Source organism: Conger conger, chromosome 9 (assembly GCF_963514075.1).
Source record: "Conger conger chromosome 9, fConCon1.1, whole genome shotgun sequence".
Lineage (NCBI taxonomy): Eukaryota > Metazoa > Chordata > Actinopteri > Anguilliformes > Congridae > Conger > Conger conger.
In genome coordinates this window covers 19,941,271-19,964,494 of record NC_083768.1, presented here as the reverse complement: position 1 = coordinate 19,964,494, position 23,224 = coordinate 19,941,271, and the positions used below count along the sequence as shown (strand labels likewise).

At 43.2% G+C, this 23,224-nt stretch overlaps 1 protein-coding gene across 2 annotated transcripts in view; it reads left to right on the top strand.

Moving 5' to 3' along the window:
• The first annotated feature begins 10,959 nt into the window (after positions 1-10,959).
• Positions 10,960-23,224, top strand: part of LOC133137003 (dolichyl-diphosphooligosaccharide--protein glycosyltransferase subunit STT3B) — a 64,597-nt gene continuing 52,332 nt past the window's right edge. Inside the window, exon 1 of one of the 2 annotated variants that reach the window (XM_061254946.1) lies at positions 10,960-11,458. In XM_061254946.1, the coding sequence (XP_061110930.1) occupies positions 11,208-11,458 (251 nt within the window). In that variant the 5' untranslated portion in view covers positions 10,960-11,207. The remainder of the gene's footprint in view (positions 11,459-23,224) is intronic. The other variant, XM_061254945.1, reaches the window with a different exon arrangement.

Here is a 23,224-nt window from a genome sequence, read left to right as displayed (position 1 = left end):
TGTTCAGAGCTTTGACATTGTCATTGCTTTAGTATTGCACTATACTGAACAGCTCAGATTCTTGTGTGGAATTGGAGATCCCTGACTTCGCAATATTTCTAAATGCCTGACCATGGGGAAAAGGGAGTCCAGTACAATTAGACTGCCACTGTTTCCACTGAACTGAGATCAGAGTTTGGTCAGTTGCTGAGTGAATTTTAACTATGATGTATATATCTTTAAATATGTCATATACAGACTGCTTATGTACAGCATATGAAGAACAAAGAGTTGGCCAAAGTGAATTGCAAACAAGTTAATAAGAGGAACTGTGCCAAATTTTAATGAGAATCCAAGATCCATGATCAATCCATGATAGTACATATTGTCTTTTTATATTATTATTCAAATTACATTTGAAGTTGAATTTATGAGTCATAGTTTGTGCCAAAATATAATGAACTGTATATGCAGTACTGTGCAGAAGTCTTAGGCACCCTAGACTTTATGATTATGTAATATGTTTTTTTTATATGTTTATTTTTTTGTGTGTGTTAGTATAAAAGAACACATCCAAATATTCATTTTCCAAAAGATTTAATTTTACAGAGACATATTTGTATTTAATTTAAAAAAGTAACATATTAGTGTAAGCAATTTACTACTTTTTACATAAAAACTTGATGATGCCTGTCTGAGATCAGAAGCAAGGAGCCAACCAAAGTCTGCAGAAGAACTGTGGCAAGTTCTCCAACACACTTGGAACAACCTCCCTGCTGATTGTCTTGCAGTCCTGCAGTTCTATATCTCAGAGAAGCAATACAGTTTTAACGCCGAAGAGTGGTCACAAAAAATATTGATTTGATTCAGTTTTTAACTATTCTGCCAAATTACAAAAATGTGATGTAAAATGTATAGTATGTTTATTTATGACCTTTCATTGAATTATTTCTGAAAGAATCTTATCTGTACAGAATGTTATACAGGTGCCGAGGCTTCTGCACAGCTACTGTATATGTTTTCATATTTGAAAAATGACATGAAAGAAACATTTATTTTGCTTTGTGAAATAAAATGAATGTGTTCAACTTCAAGAATTGCAAGAATTCAGCCATGACATTTGGCACCCTAGACAGTTTGAGAAATTGAGAAATGCTTTTCAATATTTGAATTACATTTTCCCTAGAAATGGCATCAGCCAAGTGATATTCTTTTCTTTGAAAATCATTTTTCAGCACAGATGAAGACTATCACCCTGGTGGCCATCTGGCTATTTTATGTTGCAGCAGGTTTTGTATCTGACAGGAAAAATACACGGGGAGTGTCTAAGTTTTGAGTTTGAAAGGTTTCAAACTTTTCATGCCATTCTTGTGGGTGGTGATTATCTCTATCATTCTTGTAATGCTTATTGTTGTGATTCTTTGAGTGGGCTTATCTAAATATCATTGTTATTACTGCTATCATTGTTATGCATGTATTTTAGTGCTTTTTTACAGTATCATTATCATTATTCTCTTGCATATGTGTTATAATGGCCTGATTCACTGTTATTTTAATTTTCTGAAAATTATAGGTTTACAGAAACAAAAGACTTTCATATTGATTTCATATGGAACATCTCATCTTTTAGGTGCAGTGGATGGTGCAGTGGGTAGCACTGCCGCCTCACAGCGAGGAGGTCCTGGGTTCAAATCCCCGTCAGCTGGGGCCTTGCAGAGTTTGCATGTTCTCCCCGTGTCTGCGTGGGTTTGGTGTGTGAGTGAATGGTGTGTGTGCCCTGCGATGGACTGGCGACCTGTCCAGGGTGTATTCCTGCCTTTTGCCCAATGTACACTGGGATAGGCTCCAGCCCCTCTGTGACCCTGTTCAGGATAAGCGGGTTCAGATAATGGATGGATGGACATCTCATCTTTTCCAATTATGTTTGTTTTTGTTTTTTTGTTTGATTGTTTTTTGTACAGAATGAATGCCCATGCAGTGCTTTGGCCATTAAGAAGATTATGACCATCATAGATTTTGTTTGGAATTAAAATATCTGACAACCATCAAGTAGAAAGGGGGAGAAGTGGCATTGATTGCAAAAATCCTCCAGACAGCCACACTGTGCAAAGTCGGACCAAAAATCAATGCATCACTAAGTGCATCAGCCGAAAACACTTATTTTTCAATAAAAGCACCATTCCGCCTTTCACATTTGAAGATGATATCACTGGCCTGAAAATTACCCATTACAATATTTTGTTTTTTATTTTGTGATAGGTAATAGTAGGTCTGCCTGGAATTTGACATTGAGAAGACAGGGATAAAACTGGTTGTAGTGGAATAAACTGACCATGGCAGTACATTCAGCCCCACACTAATGGCTTTCTGGTCCATGCACAGGGCACTCAAATGCTCTACTGTCCTGTTAGGTCAGTCTCACAGCTGAACACACGTTTTTCTGCCACAAACACACAATGCTATGTTGAACGAGTGCCACTGAGACAGGAAGCAGCCCTGTTGTATAATCCATCACACAAGCTTGACCAGCTTGAAAATTGAGCAGATCAAACTGTTCATAGGCTGATTTATCTTGGTAGGAGCTAGTCAACCAGCATGGACAAGCTGGTCCTAAAGCTGGTCTAGCTGGGTATGAGCTGGTCAACCAGCTACCAGCCGGTTCAAAACATAGTTTGAGCTGGTCAAACCATGTGAAGTTGGGAGCTGGTCTGAACTGGGCAACCAGCTAAACCATGTCAAGCTGGGAGCTGGTCTGAAATGGTCAACCATCTATTGGCTGTTTCAAAACCTAGTTTGAGCTGTTACTGCATGTTCTGTGGTTTCTTGCAGAGAACTGGTGCAAGTTCAGCTGGATCCATGATGCTTACCAATCTCACTTATGTGAAGCAAATGGCTTCACCACACAGAGCAACTGCATTGATCAGTTCAAATCAGGGTTAATCAGTGGGAAGCATCTGACATCATCAGCAAATGTACGGGACTGTGAGACGGGTGCGTGGGGGGTTGGACCCAAAATGCTCGACCCAGAAACAGGGATGTAATAAAGTCCCATCAGGGCTTTATTCAGGGAATGTCCAGTGAGCATAGTCAAAAAACAAGCAATGTTCGTACACGTAAAATCCAGCCAAAACCAGTCTCGTAATCGGTACACCATGCAAAAAGTCTGGTAGCCAGGAAAGCTGTCAGCGGGGCAGAAGTACAGGCAGACGGTAGGCAGGCTCAGGGTCGATGACGGCACAAGAGTCAAGACTGAAGTCTGCTCCGTGGGGCAAAATCACAAAGACAGCAGGCAAAGTCGTGGTACAGGCAAGCAATGGTCAACAAAACAGAAGTCAATAATCTTTGGCCAATAAACAGGCTTGGATCATAATGGGTAGACACATTGCTTGCCAATACCGCTAAAGTGGCGCACTGATGAACAGGGTGGCAACAATTTTGCAAAGACATGACGTGAAACTGAGCTTTATATGCAGGTGTAGACAGGTGTAGACAATTAGCTTGAGAACAGTATGAGAATGGAAATCAGGTGTGGTGGATTGATAAATTAACGAGGTAATTAGTAATCGTTAGTAATAAACCTATCCTGCCCTACCGTTAGTAAATTAGTAAATGACATGCACAAGAAACATAAGGTAACATGAACACATGGTTAGAATGTTAGTATTACCCAATCCTGATCTAAAGTTAGTAGATTAGTAAGAAGTAAGAAGGGAAATTGAAACAATTAGGGTGTGAGTGACAGAAAGGGAGAGAGAGAAAGCAGGAATGCAAGAAGTGTATGCTAATCAATGAACAGTACAACATAACATGAAACATAAATTGTGACATGTTGCAAAACTATGACAATAAACTATATTATGTGACATGACAAGACTAACATAATATATGACATGACAGTAACATAACCAAGACAATAACTAAACATAAAACATGACATGACAAGCATGAAACGTGACAGACTGGCCCTCCAAGCAACTACAGTAATAGGCCATTACTACATAATACAAGTTATCCACATCATTCAGTATTTTCCGCATAAAACTGTGGACTCTGAAATTGGTTATAATTGGAGTGTTTTGGCAGAAAAAATAACATGTTCATGGAGCTTATGTATTTTTAAGTATTCTGACAAGCTTTTCAGCCCAATTATATTTAACTCTCTTTAAGATAGTTTTCTACATCTCTACAATGAATAAATAGTGTTTTCAGGGACAATGGTATTCAACCATGATACACTTTTTTTTAGACTTATTGGTCTTCTGCTGGTGTGGCATATCCACTTAGAGGTTTGACGTGTTGTGTGTTCAGAGACGCTCTTCTGCATACCACTGTGATAATACATGGTTATTTGCATCACTAAGTGTATATACACTCACTGGGCACTTTATTAGGAACACCTGTACACCAATTTATTCATGCAATTATCTAATCAGATATTTTCTGTGCAGCAGCAGTGTAATGCATAAAATCATGCAGATATGGGTCAGGAGCTTCAGTTAATGTTCACATCAACCATCAGAATGGGGAAAAAATGTGATCTCAGAGACTTCTGGTTTCAGAAATGATCTCCTGAGATTTTCACTTACAACAGTCTCTAGAGTTTGCAGAGAATGATGCAAAAACCAAAAAACATCCAGAGAGCAGCTGTTCTACGGGCAGAAAGGTTAATTATAGAGGTCCGAAGAGAAGGGCCCGACTGGTTGAAGCTGACAGGAGGGTGACAGTAACACAAATAACCACACATTACAACAGTAGTATGCAAATGAGCATCTCTGAACACACAACGAGTCAAACATCTCAGTGAATAGGCCACAGCAGCAGAAGACTTAATAAGTCAAAACAATATGACTAATAATGACCAAATAGGGTGCTCTCTGAGTGTATATTCGGTTGTATGGTCCATTCAGTCTTTCCTCCAGAGGAAAGCATTGGTGTTTATCTGTAAGCAAGTTGCACGATGTGGACACATTTCTCATTGGGCGTTCAGCGAGAAGTCAGCTGAGTCAACAGAGTATAGCTGTGATAAGCTTGACAGAAAGAAATGCCTCTTGCTTTTGAGCATTCAAATCATATGCCTATGAAACACTCAACCCATCTGCATTCTGACAACATCCTCAAAGCAATCACACAAAAACAGAAACTGCATGCGAAAATTACATGATTCAGAAGTTCCTAAATGATAACTTTGCCCCTGTTAATAATCACCATATCCGCAATGTCAGCGATAATCTGAATTGAAGCTGAAAGACACCCATGGAATTGTAAGATGATGATATACATTTTCCTGCAGGCTATTGTTTACCCCAAACAGACAAAATGTTTGTTACCTGGATTGACATTTCTGTAGTAATAAATGAAGTTCCTCTCTTGCAAAATAGCATTGCTCACCGAAGTGTTTTCTTTATAATTATTATGCAAATATGTACAAGCTACGCCCACAGAAACATATGGTGATTAAGTCTTTGTGAATCACTTCTCCCAATTTCAAGCTCAAAAGTGAGTCACCAAATTATACACTGCCCTAAGTATAGACTATCTGCATGAAAATACAGCCATTGCAATGTCGCCACAAATAAAAGTGATAAGAACAGGTTCACCAATGTCCAATATGACAGGTGCTAGTGGTCTAGAACAGGGCTGGCAGGTATGTATTACATAACATGAATGTGAAATAATTCATTCAATAATTCATAATTCATAATAACAGTATGTTTGAATGCAAAGATAACAATATGGCAGGAACTCGCTGCTATAGGCAAGGATCCAAAAACCCTTTCTCTTCAAGCCTCTAGTAGAAGAATCCATCAGAGGCCTAGTGAGTTAAAGAATGGATAAACTGCATTTCTATAGCAACTTTCAAGGATCACAAGGCACTTTACAGTGAGTGAAAGTGACTCACTGAAACCATTTCCAATATGCTGCACCTGGGTTACACACAGCACCATGACAGTCATTGTATCAGTTCAGGTGGTCAGACAAGGATGTATACAGTCAATTGTATTAGTGTATGATTAGATAGGGAATTTGGCTGGCACACCAGTGAAAACCAGATATTCATAGTAAGTCGAACGGGTCATGGCATTCAACCAAGCGCACATGCATTAATGTTGCTTGAATATCATAGAATCTGTTTATTTGTGCCCTGTGGTACTGTGCCTCCCTCACAGGAATGGTTTGGTTTCACACTCAGAGAAAGGCCTGTCACCCACGACACCAGCTCAAGCAGCAAAGTAACTTTTTGAGGATGATCTATTCTATTTTATTATTTCATCTTCGGTCTGTATCCAGCCGCAGAGCGAGAATAGATATATTGGCAGACAGATTGCAACAGTTGTATTGCTTTGTGGATCTGTACCTGAATGTGTTCCTCCAATGCACCCATGCATCTGGACACCGTGTTCCAAGCCAACAATGAAAATAACTCTATGGGCAAGAGGAACTGATTTCACTCGCTGCCTGTGAACATCTCAACATGGCTACAGAGGATTTAACAGTGATTTCAGAATAGCAATGCAATATTGCGTTCAGTCTTCCCTTTTTAGAGAAAATATGTTTTGTCTTGTGTGAAATGATAATATTATGGTGTTACTTCCCTGATTTAGTTAGTAAGATAAAAGTTCCTCTCTGTAAAGAAAGTGCAACGGAGTGTGCAATGCAAACAGGCTGTAAATCTCCCAAATTCATATGGGCTTGAAATAATAAAAAACCTGACAAGATACTGAAGATCCACTGAACATTGTTTACATTAATATTTCAGAAACTCGTATTTACCGAGAAACTCAGCCAAGGCTTTCTGTCGTGTCTGGATTTTGTCTGAATGTGTTAACAGATAAACACTGCAGGTAAGCAATACCCAGCAAAAGTATTTTCAGACCTGCTGTATGAGGAAACAAATTCAGTTAATTCTGTGTGCAAGCAATAAGAGGTTATTGTCCTCCAGTGCTATTCCAAACAACAAAAAAGTGTATACTACAGCTGGGTTAAGGAAATGTAAAGAACACATATCAAAATGGGCATATTTATGGAGTCAGGGCATGTAGCTTTGCAACACGACAAAGCTCTATCATTGAAGAATGCGTGTCATTGTTTAATGGCAAACATAATCACTGCTATGGGGGGCCTGGAGACAAAAGACAAGCTCGGAAAAGCATTAAATGGTCTGGATGGGAAAGGAGGATTTACCATTATAGCCATTTTTGAACCATAGGTTGTATAGTCCAGAATTCAATACTAAGATGTTGTTTGGGGGCAGATTTTGGATAGGAAAGAAAAATGTAGCTTCAAAGAAAAGGCAGAATTATGACAAAGGGTGTGATATTGTTGGTTTGGAGCACAGCCTGAATAATAGACGGGGATTCTGAGCAGAGCTCTTGATTATGGAAGCATTGTTGACCCTAGCATATGCCAGTGGTTTGTAAGTGTCCTCTCAGAAATTGAGTGAGCAAAGAGGCTTGTTGATGGCCCTATCAGAGAGATTCTGTAAGGTCAGGGTGTGGTGAAAGAGCACTTTTATTTCCTGTTTCTTCAGCAGACAGTGTTGCTCAGTTTTAAAGGGTTGAAACACTCCCCACCCCAGCAAGCCTGCAGGTGGAACTTCCTTCTTTTGCTTCTGTAGCAATCAGGATACTGAAATGAATGCACAGTAGCTGGACTACAAAAAAAAGATTAGAAAGATTTGATTGGCATGGCAAAGTAAAGATTTTAACGGCCATTTCAAATGTAAACGTAAATATAATTGTGGTTTGGTTAGATTGAAGCTATTGTATGTGTGATACTGACCTGACAGTAATTACATCAGAATGCAAATAAAAACAATTGAATAAAAATAACTATAAGGGGTGGTCTAGTTTCAAACTGGAGCTGCTGTGAATTCAAGGCTGCAATATGGTTAATGTGCACTGAAAATGTCATGAATTTCATAAATAATCACAGCTGCATTTACCATCCAGCCAGGAATTGTCAACAAACCTGAAGTATGATGATGTTCATCATACCTTTAAACTATGCTACAGGTAAAAACAAGTGCAATGGTGAAACCAGATTACTGGTCTAAATGCAGGTGCCAGTGGACTCAGAAAACCTTGATTTGTTTGAAATAACCCAATTATAAATAACTGGATTTTTCCTGGTCTGAAACTAAATTAGGTGTATGCCAGGGTGCAGCAGAATATGAATATTTCAACTCAACTCAATTCTTTTCAAATTCCCTAAGTCACTGTGTGTGATACTGCAATAGAAGAATGGTGAAATTGACACTGATGGTCATAATCATCTTTTCTATTTCCTGCAATGTCTGGAAATCCTCCAGCTACTTAGTAAATGATTTTTCATCTCCATCTATTTCCCATCATTATTCTGTTAGCAACTGATTTTCCCATCACCCATCTGTTCTCCATCTAACACATCTTCTCTTCACTGTGTCCAACCACTGTGTCTGTTATACTCTCCCCTTTACCCACTTATGTTCCCACCTCGCCTGACCTTTCCTTTCTCCTCCCTTCTTTGATTGGTTTCCTGTCCATTCTTCTATCTCTCAATTTATTCGTCTTATTTGTTTTGTTAATTTTGCCTGTGTTTGCGTCCATACATTCCATCCACCAACTCTCACTCACACAAGCCTGCTCATACCTGCCCCTCCCCTCCCCCAATTTGAAAATAAATAAATTTTGCTTTTCCTTTTAAGCCTCTGTTCCATTGATAAATGCATTGATTGTGCCCTCATTCCCTCCGGGTGACAAAAAAAATTGAATATTTGATTAAAATAGGATTTTCCATTAGCACAGGAGAACGAAAACAATGACATTCCCCTATTGTGACAAATGGTTTGAGTCCTGTGACAAACCTTTTCATTACTGCAGAACAGGAACGTACATAAAGAGAGGCGAGGTGTGTCCAAAGATACGAACATTAAGCAAATGTATTTTGGCAGTTTAGCCCTGCCATTTATTTCAATAAATAATTTAAACAGTATAGATGGTATGGTCCAAATGTCACCTGCATCACAGTAACCAGGGACACAATACTCAAGCCACCAAAAGAACAGGAGTCAACATCAATAAAAAATAATAATAAAACCAAAAGGCTAGTTACAAATGAAATAAAAGAACACCACATTTAGCACAAATAGGTGTACAGGATCAGGTAGGTGTAAGTATCGACAACTAAACTGAACTCCTTATCTAAAAAGAAATCTCTATCCCTCACTTCCGAGACAAAGCAAAAAAAAAAGTGTCTTCTGGGGATTATCTTCCCTACTCTGACCTAACTCTAAAAAAAGTGGGAAAGAAACAAACTTAAACTGCCTGAAACCTACAATAGAAATGCAAATAGACTCAACACAGAACAAACTGAAAACAAAACACAATGTAAAATACAGTATCCAAATATTCTAAAAAGGCTAAGTGCCAAGTCTCAAAAAAAGCTCCAAAATGCAGGGGCTAAAAGAAGCTTCCAAAATACAGGGTCAAATTGAGTATCAAAGTGGAAAGGGGCAAATGGAGTATCAAAGTATAAGGAGGCAAATGGAATATCGAAGTGGAAAAGGGTCAATGGGACTCTCAAAAGGGTTGAATGGGGTTTCTCCATAGCTCTGTCCTTTTGCTAAAAATGTATAAAAATGAAAAAATATATATTACCAGTAGGCTAAGCTTGTGTTGGATTAGCTTGGCGAGTAAACATATTTTCTGAAATAGGGCTTTCTCATTGGTACAAATGCACTGTCTGGCATATCGAAGTGGAAGGGGGGGGGGGGGAGCAAATGGAGTATCGCAAAAAGGAAAGAAAGGCAATCTACCCCCAACTGCAGTCTGTCAGCTTATATCTTTCAGGAGAGCACAGGTGTAGCCTACCTCATTGACAATCAGGTAGTGAGGTCATTAGAACCTCAGTCAGCTTCACCTGCTGTACCCAGACGCAGGCATGTAGACTCCACAACATAAAAGAACATAACATAGAGCTCAATTTAAAAAAATGCTGATTGTACATGTTGTTTAAAAGCAACTGCACTTGTTCTCTGGCCACAAATGGGCCTAACAGTATTATAATCGTAAAACATTAAAGTCTCATTGGAGCTAAAGATGAAAATTAACCTCTCTATCTCACCTATTTATTGGTAAATGTGAGGTTGTTATGCAGGTTTTCTCCTTTAATTAGCCAAAAATGACCAAAATGTTTTTCACTCAAGAACCTGAATAATATGCGTTGAGAACTAGCAGAGAAAATAAATCTATATAGATCTGTGAATATCATTACTTCCTAATTAGCATGCAGATGTATCATGCAGAAACCAAACCACTAATTGTGTTAAAAATGTTTCTTTTTTTTCTTGAGGTATCCACTAGTGATAAAGATAATGAGTGGAATTTTCCAGTGTTACAGAAAGTAAATTACCAGTCCTCCCTTATAACCAGTACTGTTATTACTTCAAAAAACACGAATCAGCACAAACTGTAGGTAACGTTTTTCCCTCCATCTAACAGCCAGGAGACAGAATGCAGAGCTGTTTGGTATCTCATGTGGTGATAATGACCTATTCACATTTACCATGGATTTAATCTTGCCACAGGTTCTAAAGAGACATCTGTCTCAATTTCCTTTCCATGCATGGACCTGGGATGGTGCCATAAATTACAGTCTGGAAAATAAATTAATGGATAAATAAATAAATAAAGTTTTACATGAAAATGCTCGTCATTTTAGCTTTCCTATTCCGTGTGTCAACTGCGCTGCTTTCTCCATAGCTCTGCCTTTTTTCTAAAAATGTATCTAAATGAAAAAAATGTATTACCAGTAGGCTAAGCTTGTGCCGGATGATTAGCTTGGCGAGTAAACGTATTTTCTGAAATAGTGTTTCCTCATTGGTACAGATCCACTGTCTATCACGGTGTAATTCACTGGGATTGGTCTTTGAGGAACCAACCGTTTATTCCTCCCCGTTGTACCTGTCGCATTGTGAGAGGCTAACGGCTCTTCCTGTTGACCCGCCCATCTCCACCCCCACATCTGAGCAAGTCATTCAGCTTGTGCATGAGTGTCAGCTCCTACCGGGTGTAATGGTACTCTGCGGAAACCCTTGCTGCAAATAAATACCGGTGGAGTTATCAAGAGGATTAGGGGAAGAGGGCCACATTGAACGACGGGGAGCTGCGCAGGGCTAGTAGGAGACAGGGAGCGCGTGGCAGGAGAGGGGCTCTCTTTCCTTCCAGAGCACACCGCTAATCGCGTAGAATATGGCGGAGCAGCACACAGGCACCGACGGCAAGCACAAAGCTTCCACGAATGCCGGGAGCACGCTTCTGGCTAATAGTCGGCCCAGCGCTGGAGGAGCCAGAGGAAGCCTGTCGGGGGGACTGACACAGCCAGCGGGGTGGCAGTCGTTGCTGTCGTTCACCATACTCTTCCTGGCCTGGTTGGCAGGCTTTAGTTCGAGACTGTTCGCAGTGATTCGGTTCGAGAGCATCATCCACGAGTTTGACCCATGGTGAGTTGTCAGTTTGCTAACGTTAATCGCGAGCCAACTACCCGCATGATGTGTGGGGAATGGAGAACCCACTACGGATTTGGGGATAATCTTTCATTTTGACATACAATGTAACGTTAACACAATCGCATCTCATCGCCCTCAAGTAGCTAGCCAGAATGTTTTCATTCCGAAGAACTTGAAATGGTTGCTAGTTATCGAGATTGCTATATGTATCAGCAAAGTATCTCCAACATTGTCCACGTTCATTTAGTTAATTTGTACTAATAACCTGAATGAATCCGTGTTTGAAGAAATCTGTCTGACGTGATTCACAAGCTTCGTGCCCACGTAGCTTGCTAGCATATCTAGCTAACGTTGGCAAGTTCATGCGCATCCATTCATTTATGCGGGAGTCTTTGCTAACGTCAACGTTTGGTAGTTTTGATTGCATGCTGCCTCGTATGATTAGTTTCCATTTGCTATGCGCGGTGCTTGCTTAGTTTAGCAGACAGACTAACGTCAGCTGTTTTGGTAACGCCAGTGCTAGAAAACCTCTTCAGAAGCAACTGTCCTATCTCTTCTCACAGAAGTAAGCGCACTTTGTCAAATAATAACGTGGCTGTCCAGATGTCAGTGGGGAGTTGAACCCGGAAGCCGAGTATGTCGCGTTCTCCAGTTTATCCCTATTCATGTCCTTGATTGACGTGCTTATCTGCCCTAAACTGCGTTCAGTTTCAAGGCAGGCTGAGATTACCATGGGTGGCTAGCTAAGTAGCGCTGGGTAATTCATTTGCGAGGAAGCTAAGATTTTGATTCGGCTACCAAACCGCTTTCTCCCCTTCCATTCGTTATGGGTATGCAGTAAAATGCACGTGCGTAACTTGCAGGCTAATAATAAGTCCCCCTGGGTTCCAGGCTAATCCTATTCCTGTTTATATTCTCTTCCCCTGTTAACGACGTCCTACCCTGGGAATAGTGCAAGTATTGTAATTTTAACGTTTTTTTTTTCATGTTTTAATTATAGATATAAATTGCTTGTACCCTGTAACTGCTATGCTCGAAACAATTCGAAATTGATTTTTATTTTCATATTGAGGCGTGGGTTCTACTGGCTGGTTTGGAGGTTTGTGCATAACAAATTGGAGTATCACAAAACATGATAGAAAGCGTGGTGGTGAAGTCCACAGATCACGGTTTTGAAGTGACTGACAAGCTGTCGACTCCCTCTCATCAGCCCCTTTGTGAAACCTCCTGTGCCTCTTTGCATTTGAATGCATCCCAGGCTGAGGAGAGTGTGCAGCGTTACATCCAATCGGGAGGCAAACGTCTGTGCAACACCTCTGGTAGTTTAGATTCCCGTTCCTTATTCTAGGCTTCTCGGATGCAGTTGCAGACTTAATCTGCAGCTAGATGTGAAGCAAGATCAATCTGCTGTGTCCAATCTGCAGTATGTATTCTGTCAACCTTCGACCAGGATGGTTTATAAACCTTTTCTTAGACCAAGGTCAACCACAGGGACTAATGCTCCATCAGAATTGAATGAATTGTCCCATACAGTCTTTCTCAGACAGGGGACTGTAAAGTCTGGTGGCCAGCAAACAATCTAATCATGAGGCGCTGACGCCTTCACTTCCGCATAGCATATAATGATTTGCTTTGTCTCAATATGAGATTTCTGTGTAATATGAATTGAGCAAATAGTATGGGCTTTCAAAGGCAAATATATATTGCAAAATCATTCATATTTTAACCGCTCCTATTGCTTTCAGTGTTACTATCATACATCTGTGTTGCTTTCCATTGTGAAAAATTCTGCTTTATGAGGGTAAACTGTGTGACTAATTTAACCTGATGAATCTAATGCACTCTGTAGAGCTCGCCTACCTGATTATAATGTGACTTTGCTCCACATAGAAGTGCATGACTAATTTAAATTTTTGTGCATTGAAGTTCATGTTCATTTATCCAGTGTTCAGCCGTGACTGCGCATTGCTAGATAAGAAGGATAGTAAGAATAATCATAACTCCCATGAATATGCAGTCGTTTTTTCATTGTTTGAGACGCCTACAAATAAACAATACACTCTGCATCATTATTGCTGTGGACTGTATAACTCAACTCAAGCTCTGGTGCCCGTGATAGCCGTAACCTTTTTGGTTACGTCATTGGTGCTGTGTGCTTTTCTCCTGGATGCCCTGCTGGCGGTGATGGTATTTGATGCTCTTTGTGGCTGCAGTGTGATGGCGCTCCAGTGTAGGCTCACAGTGCGAGTAGCGTGTGGCACGGCCCCCCCCCCCCCCCCCCCCCGACATCGCTGCCCCCTCCCTGCAACCGCGTGCCGGCTCTTTCACAGTTTACCACATGAACAACACCCGGCCGTTCCAATCCCTCCACACGCACGCACTCCCGTCTGCGTGCATACCCCGCGCACGCTTCATAATGTCAGGACCTGTCAGGCAACTGTCTGCCGTATCCGCTCCGACTGGTCAGGGATACAGGGCTGGTTTTTCACGAAATGCTTGCCCCGTTTCACGCTCGGGGAGAGCAGCGCCCCTCCGCCTCGGCCCGTTCCGGCTCGTCCCTGCGCCCGGGGCTATCGGGTTTTGCGCCCGCCCCAGACCCGCGCTCGCCGTGTATCTCATCTCCCGCCTTTGATCCGCCGAGTTGCGTCTCCACCGGCGGAGAAAGCCACGCGGATTCTTCGCCAGGCAACGGGCTCCCGTGCCGAGCGGTCGGAGGATTAAGCACATTAACCCTGTATTGATTCCGAGAAGCAGAGTAGGAGTGCGCGCGTATCTCCCCGCATCTACTGCACCAGGGTTTTAACAGACACCCACATAATGGAAAGGTTGCTCTAATCCTTGCAGGTCCTCCAGGAGAAACGCAAAGCCGACAGCGCGCGGGAGCCCGATACTCCACAGGGGCCCCGCTGCGGGCGCCTACAATGTCCGTTTCACCTGCGGAAAAGGGATACCTGCCTCTGTAAGCTGCTTACTTTTACAAGATACAGACGTTGTGTTCATTTCGAGCTGGTTTATCCAGAAATGAATCATAATAAACATTTAGACTGCTTCATCTAGTGCCTAATGAACACCATAAAAAAAATCTTTCTTTTAAAGTATCAGCGGTGCTGATGAGTGTCCCTGACTTTCATCAGTAATAAAACCTGTGGATGGTGCTGATGGTGGATGATCCTAATTCAGTTTGAAAACCATTAAATGAAGAAGGCAAAACTCAGGGCAAGTGTTTGGTTGGCCAAGCTGTCATTTCTGTGTTTAAAATGAGCAGTGTGCCAGGTCGTGTGGGAGGAAAGACGAGGTCCAGTGCCAGCACAGACTCTGGTGTCTTAAAGTTCTGTGAAGGATCATAGCCCAGTTCTGTCCCCTTTATCCACGAGGAGCGCCAACTGCCACCAAACATGCCACTGCTCTTTTGCAAGCTGTTCTCCTCTTCACTGCCAGTTTTGTAGGAGGCCTATATCTGGTACATTTACACCAAGTTTAATAAGAGAGCAAACTGATTGCAGGAGCTAGCCTCGTTACCCAGAGAAAGATGAAGCAGCTAACTCCGACCTGTGGCATAACCTAGTTTAAAACAAGCTTCAATTACAACATTTCCAAGGTGAAGATGATTCATTTTTATAGTTGCCAGGCACACTGGTGTAGTTTGAAAGGCCACTTTTAGAAAGTCACAAGACTGTTGACAACAAGTCCTTGTGTTGCATTCCAGCATACCATGAAACGGAAAAAAAAATCAATGGATTCTTTTGTCTCATTAGGAGACGTGAGGTAGCTACACCATGGATTTCATCGAGTTGGAAATGCTGAATCATGAATTCGCAGGCCAGCTGTAAAGTGCTTTTTTTTTCAGTGAGCATAAGTCCAGGCTTAGTAACATTATGTAACCTTTGAGATCTGTGCCTATCCACATACCGTATGCTTACTGGCGATGGCCTGCTCTCTTTGTTCCGTTGTGTTTTTTGGCATATTCGATGAAATTGATTTGGCCTGAGAATACGCAAACCAACAGACTGTTGGGTGCATAAGGCTTTTTTAGTGTCAGAAGGTGTCCTTTAACAGAGCTGACAGGAACACTTAGTCTAATGTCTTCTGAGCAGCTGAGCTCTTTGAATTTGAATCCCCCCCTTTTTTTTCTTCTTTTTTTCACGGTCCTTTTTGGCAGCATTCAACATCAAAGCGTGTGAAGATGCAATGCCTCCAGTTTTGTTTTTTTGGGTTCTTGTTCATTTTCAAGCTGTTTAAGCTGAGAAGAAAAACATGATGCAAACTGAGACATCTGCAACATTTCCTTCAACCCCCCCCCCCCCCACACACACACACTCACAAGCACAGACACACACAAAATAAATTAGAGTGTAGAGCAATCTCGAGTGGAAAGAGTACGGAATATAATTCTCTAATCGGTCCACCCACAGATTCATGGGACAACATGTTTTGGAACCCTTGATGAAATGCATATCTGTTGCACCTTTCCCTTGGATGACTTCTTCTGGACACGAGTTGATGGGTTTATATCACTTATGGCCACTCTATATCACTCTAAAATGATATTTGTAGTGTATCTGACAGTTATAATTAAGCATGTCGGCATAATTAGACCTTGAAATTAACTTGACGTGTTCTCGATTTCAGTGTCATCTTAAAATGGGAGCAACATGGCAATGGAAGTAGGCTTGTGAGCAGCACGTCTGTTTCTAATCTCTGGTTTGTTATTGTGCTTGTACCCTTGAGCAAGGTATATAAATGGGCCACTTCAGTAAATATTCTGCTGTATATCTGGGTAATACAGAAAAAATATTACATGCCCGGTACAGGAACATAAATAATGTAATATGGCTCCTGGGAGAGTCTGTAGCTGCTAATACTAAACCTGCACAGTTGATGGCCCTCACTAGGTTCATACTGAATTCTACCAAATAACGTACTCAGGGTGATTTTTGTTCACAGTCGGGGGTACTTTTGCAACAACACGGACGGAAGGTAATTTCACGCTCCCCGTGACATTGCGTCGGCATCGGAGCGGCTCGTCTGTCCGCCTCTCCGCGTTTCGGGTGCGAGCACCGGCAGAAGGCCTATCACGCGTCCCACCGTTTACCACACGAAAAACAGGTGCTCCGTCGACGACAACGTTCACTCCAAACCCGGGGCTGGAAACTATTAATAACCCGTACGGTGGCGGGCGGTGGGGAGGTGATGCAGAGCGATTTCTTAGCATTGTTTTGAACCCAAGGTTAGGCGGTTAAGCGTGTGTTCTCGGCTTCCGCTTCCTGCCCCTTGGGTAGTTGGGGGGGATATGGGTGGCCGCAGCGGTGACTTCTGCCTGGCAGTGACAGAGACCTCCCCTGGCTCCCGGGAGTCGAGCAGGCAGGAAGGAGCTGGGAGCGGCGGAAAGCTTTGGGAGGAGCGGGAAAAGGAGCGCTGCCTGCATACACAATGGGAGAGGGAGTATTAACGCACGCTGCCTCCGCCACCACAAAAGGCCTTAATCCTTTTCTTGTTTTTTTTTTGCTTTCTTTGACTCTTTTCATTGAATTTCCCACCCGTTCTTTTGCGGCGATGCTTAAATTATGAATGCGGGTAATGTCAAGGGCTTGCAAAAATCGTTACCCGCCAGGGGGGAAAAGAAATGCGCGTGTTCAAGGGGCAGCATCCACTTCCTTCAAACACGCACGCCACTTTGAAGAGCAGGAGGGGGGGTCCGGATGCTTCCGCTGAGCTTGCTATCGCTGACACGTCCTTCTCACCCCCAGATTAATTATGCATACCTGTCTTGACGGGTTCTTAGAATCCATGCTACGCGACCAGCCTAAAGAGTACACCCCCACCCAAGCACAGCGACTCCGGTCGTACACCCTGAGGCCGGCCGTGGTGGCGGGTGACAGAAGAGAGGAGTATTTATTTATGTGATTAATCGCTCACCAGAGAGGTCCCTGCGGTTTCGCCACCGTCATTGTGGTTGGGAAAGTGTTTTTTTTTTTGTTGTTTTTTTTTTGTGTAATCCAGAGACAAATGACAGAGAGAGTAATGGTGTTTCTGAGTTTACTGTAGAGCCGTAAACCTGTAGAGCTGGAAAGGCCCGCTGATTGCTTCACTCTATCAAATTCCTCTCTCTTCCCCCCCCCATCCCCCCAGTAGCGCGGTGTGAGGTGCCGTATTCTGCCAGGTTTCCGAGTTTCTGTCCACGCCTTTCGACGGCTGTGTGAAAGTCTGGCCACCGGCGCGGCTGAGCTGTCTTCGGCTTTCACAGCCGCTGGGCCTTCGACAGAGACCGCCACCCCGGACCCGTCCTCACGATAACGCTGCACGTCGGACGGCGTGTATGCAATCGCCATGAGCTGCAGTGCCCTGTGACGGTACCGTCTGAAAATAACTCCGTTTTCCATCTGGGCAGTGAAAACATTCTCAGCTACTGTTGAGGGGGAAAAGTAGTGATGGGCAGGTTCTTCTTTGCAGAGTCCGAGCATAATATTGCTGCGTGTGCTTCACGAGTCACTCAAGTGATACGAGTCATAAACCAAAGAAATCCCAATTATTTTGACAGAATCGCTTAGGTTTTATGTTATTTAGCTGACACTTTTATGCAAACAATCCCACTGGAGCAATGCAGGATTAAGGGACTTCCTCAAGGGCCCAACAGCTGTGTGGATCTTATTGTGGCTAGACCAGGGATTGAACCACCAACCTTCCGGGTCCCAGTCCTTTACCTTAGCCTCTGGGCTTCAGGCTGCCCTAAGCGATGGCATGCGCACGATCCCCTCGTTGCCACATGGTGACCATGGCTGACAGCGCGATCTTCCCGCTCGATGCTTTTCACAATGATTATGTTTATCTGAAGGTCATGTACTCTCCTGAACCCTGCAGAAAGGCAGCTCATGGTGACAGTAAAGGCTCTGCGCATGACACCTCGCAGCACAGGCAGTTGAGATTAAGGCATTAACCCTTTACGGTTACCCTTCGCTTCTGTCATTGGAATGTCTTCAACATGATGGAACCATCATGACCGGTAATTGAAATTGGAGCTCAAGAACACAGACTTTGAATTTGTAGGACATTTTCCAAAGAACCTACTGTATTTAGGTTGTTAAACCAACTCTCTACCAGAATGGTTAATGGCAGCAGAAGACCCAAGCTAAATTGATAAGACAAAAAATACTTCTGAATGCGTTCATTGTAATATATTTTTTTAACGAGCGAGAATTCCAGTGTGGGTTGTTTTTCAGTTGAAAATCGAAATTTTTAAGACCATATGGTGCCGAGCTGCTGCAAAGAGATAAACAGCTTAATTTGTCATATGGCTCTATGGTTTAAGCTTCACATGATCTGTGGGTGTGTTGGATAAAAATAAAGTTTCCTTCACTCTGAATATTATCGCTAGTGACTATTCGAAACAGTCGATGCCAATTGAAGGCAGCAGGCTTGCCCTCAAACAGCAGGCCGGATGATGCAGGGAGGCTGGTGACCCGACCTGGCTGGCACCAGGAAACGCAGTTGGCTGGGCTTGGCTTCTCACACCTCGCTCCCAGTAGATTGGCAGTCAGTGGAAGCCCTGTCCTATTGTCCCCACCGGGAGTCTCCTGCAGCCCAAGCACGGGCAGACTCCAGCAGCCTGTCCCTGTCCCTGCGGGGGTGGCTGTTGTCCAGCATATCTTTGTTCCCGGTGCAGGCCGACGATGCTTTGCGGCAGTGGCCGGGCTGGCGGTAATGGCAGACTACAGCAGGAGAGGAGGAACCGGGTCTGCGGACAGGTGCTCCTGGGAAGACCGCCGGAAGTGGAACGGCGAGCCGGGATGTCGGCCTGCGAAGGCATGTCGCCCGTCACAGGGCAGCGGTGACAGCCAGACGAGAACGGGGGGGGGGGGGGGGTTGGGAGAGAAACAGAGCAACAGAGCGTCAGCCGTGGCAGATTGGCGGGTTGGCAGCCGCTATAGGGAGAGAGGCCTGTCAGAAGCCTGTCAGCATCCGCGCCCGTCAAGCGCCCCGCAGAGTGACGGCAGGGTGGAGAAGGGCAGCTGTGGGGAACCTTCGGATCGAGGGTGGGGGGAGGGGGAGGGGGAGGGGGAGGGGGAGGGCAGCTGTGGGGAACCTTCGGATCGGGGGTGGGTGGTGGGGGGGGCCAGCGATGCTCACACCAGCCTGCCCCTTGAGACGGAGGCTGGTGCAAAGCTCACAGACGCTTTCTGAAGCACTCGGGGTGCAGTGGTGCAGCGATGAATCAAGGCCCTTGACAGCACGACTCTCACAGCGGACGGCCATGTTTGCAGACGCTATCCTCTCCACAGACGGCATTTCATGCACATTAGCCATGCGCGCTAAACAAACTGCGACCCTTTTATTCATTTCTGTGCAAGATACCGCAGGGTTGTCAAGCCTGCCTAAATTAGCCAGTCACCTCCTGCCGCCCCAATGTCTACACTCATTGCACAAGTGCGGATATTGTTGGGTAAATGCCTCCTGGTCCGCTTGCTGTCTAACTAATGTTTATCACTGTCAATAAGTAACAGTCTTAATAAACTGGGAGGAAATTGAGTGAACATTGCCCAAACAGTATATGCCAGGTGCGGACAATCTCCTAAAGCTCAAGGACACGTTCCAGTTTTCATTCATGTTCATTCTGCTCCGTGCCGTTTTTCGCAAAAACCAATCTAGATTGTACATGCAGTGTCTTTCTTTGCTGTAGATCTGGGAGAAGGCACCACGACTGTTGGCAGTCTGAGAGTACGTTCACACATGGTGAAACAGCTGGCCACAGCGTGACACATTATCAGACTGAGCCATTTTTATCCAGTGCTGCAAACGGTGATTCAAATGCTACGAGCTGAAGCACTGTTGTAGTCCTCACAGTAATCTTTGCATTATACAATGAAAATTGCTGTGAAGTCAAAGGGAAAAAATCTCTGGCCTTCCAAGAGGCGGGTCGTCGTGACTGCGATTCGTTCCCTTCATTAGCATCGCTTCAGGCTGGCGTGTGGATGTATCCACAAGCTTTCTTCTGTCTGTTGTGTTGGCAGCGAGCCTTACCTAGCCACTTGAGACCTGAAAGTGTGGGACATGTCTGCTCATCATGCTGCATTGATGCATTGAGTGGGCAGACACTGCTACACCTTTGATTGGCCCAGATTAGTCAGAAACATCGGTAATAGAACTTTATGAAAAGGGAAAATAAAGGTGCCTGGCCAAGATAACGGTTTGCATAAATGACAGGTATATGTAATATTTTCCGACATATTTATAGCTCATTTACTGTAAAATAAGCTCTTCTGTAAGGAGGCTAGCTGGATATTGTGACTTTCTGACCTGTCTCACATGGGGTGAGCCACATGTTTGCACCAAATCTGCTGTGACCAAAGACCGGAGATTGAGACTTCAGGAAACCCATGATGGGTGGCGCTACTATGTCTTCTCCAATAATGGCTCCTGGGAACTGGGAAATCCTAAGATCACTAAGTAGTCGGTTACACAAAATGGCTCCACCCATGTGGGACTTCATGAAGGTCGCGCTCTTTAGATCATTTATGTTTGTCTATATCAGTGAACCACACTCCTGGTCCTGGAGAACCGCAGGGTGTGCTGGCTTTTCTTGTTATTTGGCACTTAACTGGATAATCGACTGCTTTAATTGATCAATTAACTCGCCTCACCAGGTTTCTAGGGCCTGAATTGGCTGCTGATGAAGGCGAAAATGAAAACTAGCAGACCCTGCAGCTCTCCAGGATTGCGGATCACTGGTCTATAAGGTTTTTTTAATAAAGGAATACACAACATAACATTTTGGGAAATATACCTTTTTTCCCACTTGCCCACTTACTTACCCACTTTGACGAGATTTCACTTGATTTCATTTAGATTCTTGTGCATTCACTGGCTCTGTTTCCATGTTAGCATAATTTGTTAGCTTAGCATAAAGACTTGACGCCTATAGGAGTCAGTAGCCTACCTCCTTCAAAGTGAAGAATTACACCTTACAGCAACTTCAATGCAGTCTTATTTATATGAAGGTATCATGGGTACCTGTAATATACCTGCGGGGGAAAAAAATGGTAGTAGCGAGAGACTTGTTTTCGGAGAAGTTAGACGGTTGGAACTATAACCGCTGGAAAAAAAATGTCTTGTATACTGACTCCTATAGGCTTCAAGTCCTTATGCTAAGCTAACATTTTATACCAACATGAGCCTGTGAATGCACAAAAATGAAAATGAAATAGAACATCTTGTCTAACCGTGCGTAAGTAGGTAAATTTCCCGAAATGTTGGTGTATTCTTTTAAGGTGCACCTTCCGCAGTTTTGTAGTGATTTGGCATGTTTACACACGCTAACCTAACGGTTGCCTCCTGAAGCTCGAGTAATGGCAGGGCCTTTCATTTTATTGTAGGCTATATCACAAAGCTAATCCTGCTTTCCCTAAATGCATATTGATGGAAAATCGCTCCATGCACTGGGTGTAGACTAAAATATATTTTACTGCACTGCACACAGCAATTTACTTCAAAATGTATCCCCTTGAGGCAAATTGTTTCTTTTCTACTTATTTAATCATTTACTAAGCTAGAGAAGACCACTTTTTCCTCCCGTTGAGATGGAGCCGGGCTGGCACAGGTTGCCTGTGTCCTTCCACTTCTTTTGTTGTGGAGAACCATGTACGATCCACTCGGTTCACCCTCATTGAGAGTACCAGTCTGCTGGTACAGAGCTGTGGGCAGAGCCCTGTAACCGACTGCTTCCGTATTCAATCTGTACAAAATAAATAGATTAAGGTGGAAGAATGAAGCAGCATGCCGATCACATTCAAAGGCAAGTGGAAGGAATATGGTCTTTCCCCTTAGAAATGCATGTTTACCCTGGAGAGTAGGTGGTCATCTTGACCTGGGACATTGAGACTGGCATTGTGTAAGGCTGCCCTGGATATTGCTAATGTAATGGGAAAGCACTTGAGTTACGGAGCAGAAAATTTATATGTAACGTATGAGGAATGAGTAACCCAGAAACGGGACTGGAAGCTCTGAATCCATAAGCTGTTTTTCTCGGGGAAGTGATTTAGGCTGTATCCCTGTCCCTGTGTTGGAAATTCAGTGTGCATTGTTTTTGGTCTGGCTTTTGATATTTTAGAAGCCCTAGAAGTAGACTCGCAACTAGGCCTATCATCGATCATAAACGTCTCGCGTTTGCTGGTTTTTATTCCATTGGACTTCATCAGCATACTTTGAGTATAATATCCCATGTTAAATTATCTGATTCCGTTTGTTTTAAATGGCTATTAAACATGCCAGACACAATGCATATTGTTTTCCTTACAGTTTCCACCCGCTTGGAAGCTTTCAGAATGGTGGGCGTGCAATTCGTAGTCAAGAAAGATTTCAATCTATAAAGCCTGTCTTAACAGCCCTTCAAACTGGTTTTTCATGCCAAACGGATGAAGCATTTCTTGTGTCCTTGAGTTGCAGGAAATAGCTAATGGAAACAGTAGCCCTAATTAATTTAATTTATTTGTTGAATTAATTTAATTTATTCCATTGTGACAACCATATGCAATTATCATGAGAGAACAAAGCTGTAAGACAGACGGGGTAGTATATCCTCCACTCACAATGTTCACTCAGTCTTTCACACTTTTACATTTTTAATATAACATTTTTCTCAGGTATCAGTCACCCCCCCCCCCCCCCTTGACTTTCTTCGCTCCTTTGAAAAGTATCTTTTGAGCCTGTGTCTGATGCATTAATCCCCGTCGGAAGATTACGCCAATCACGACAAAGGCTCGACTTCAA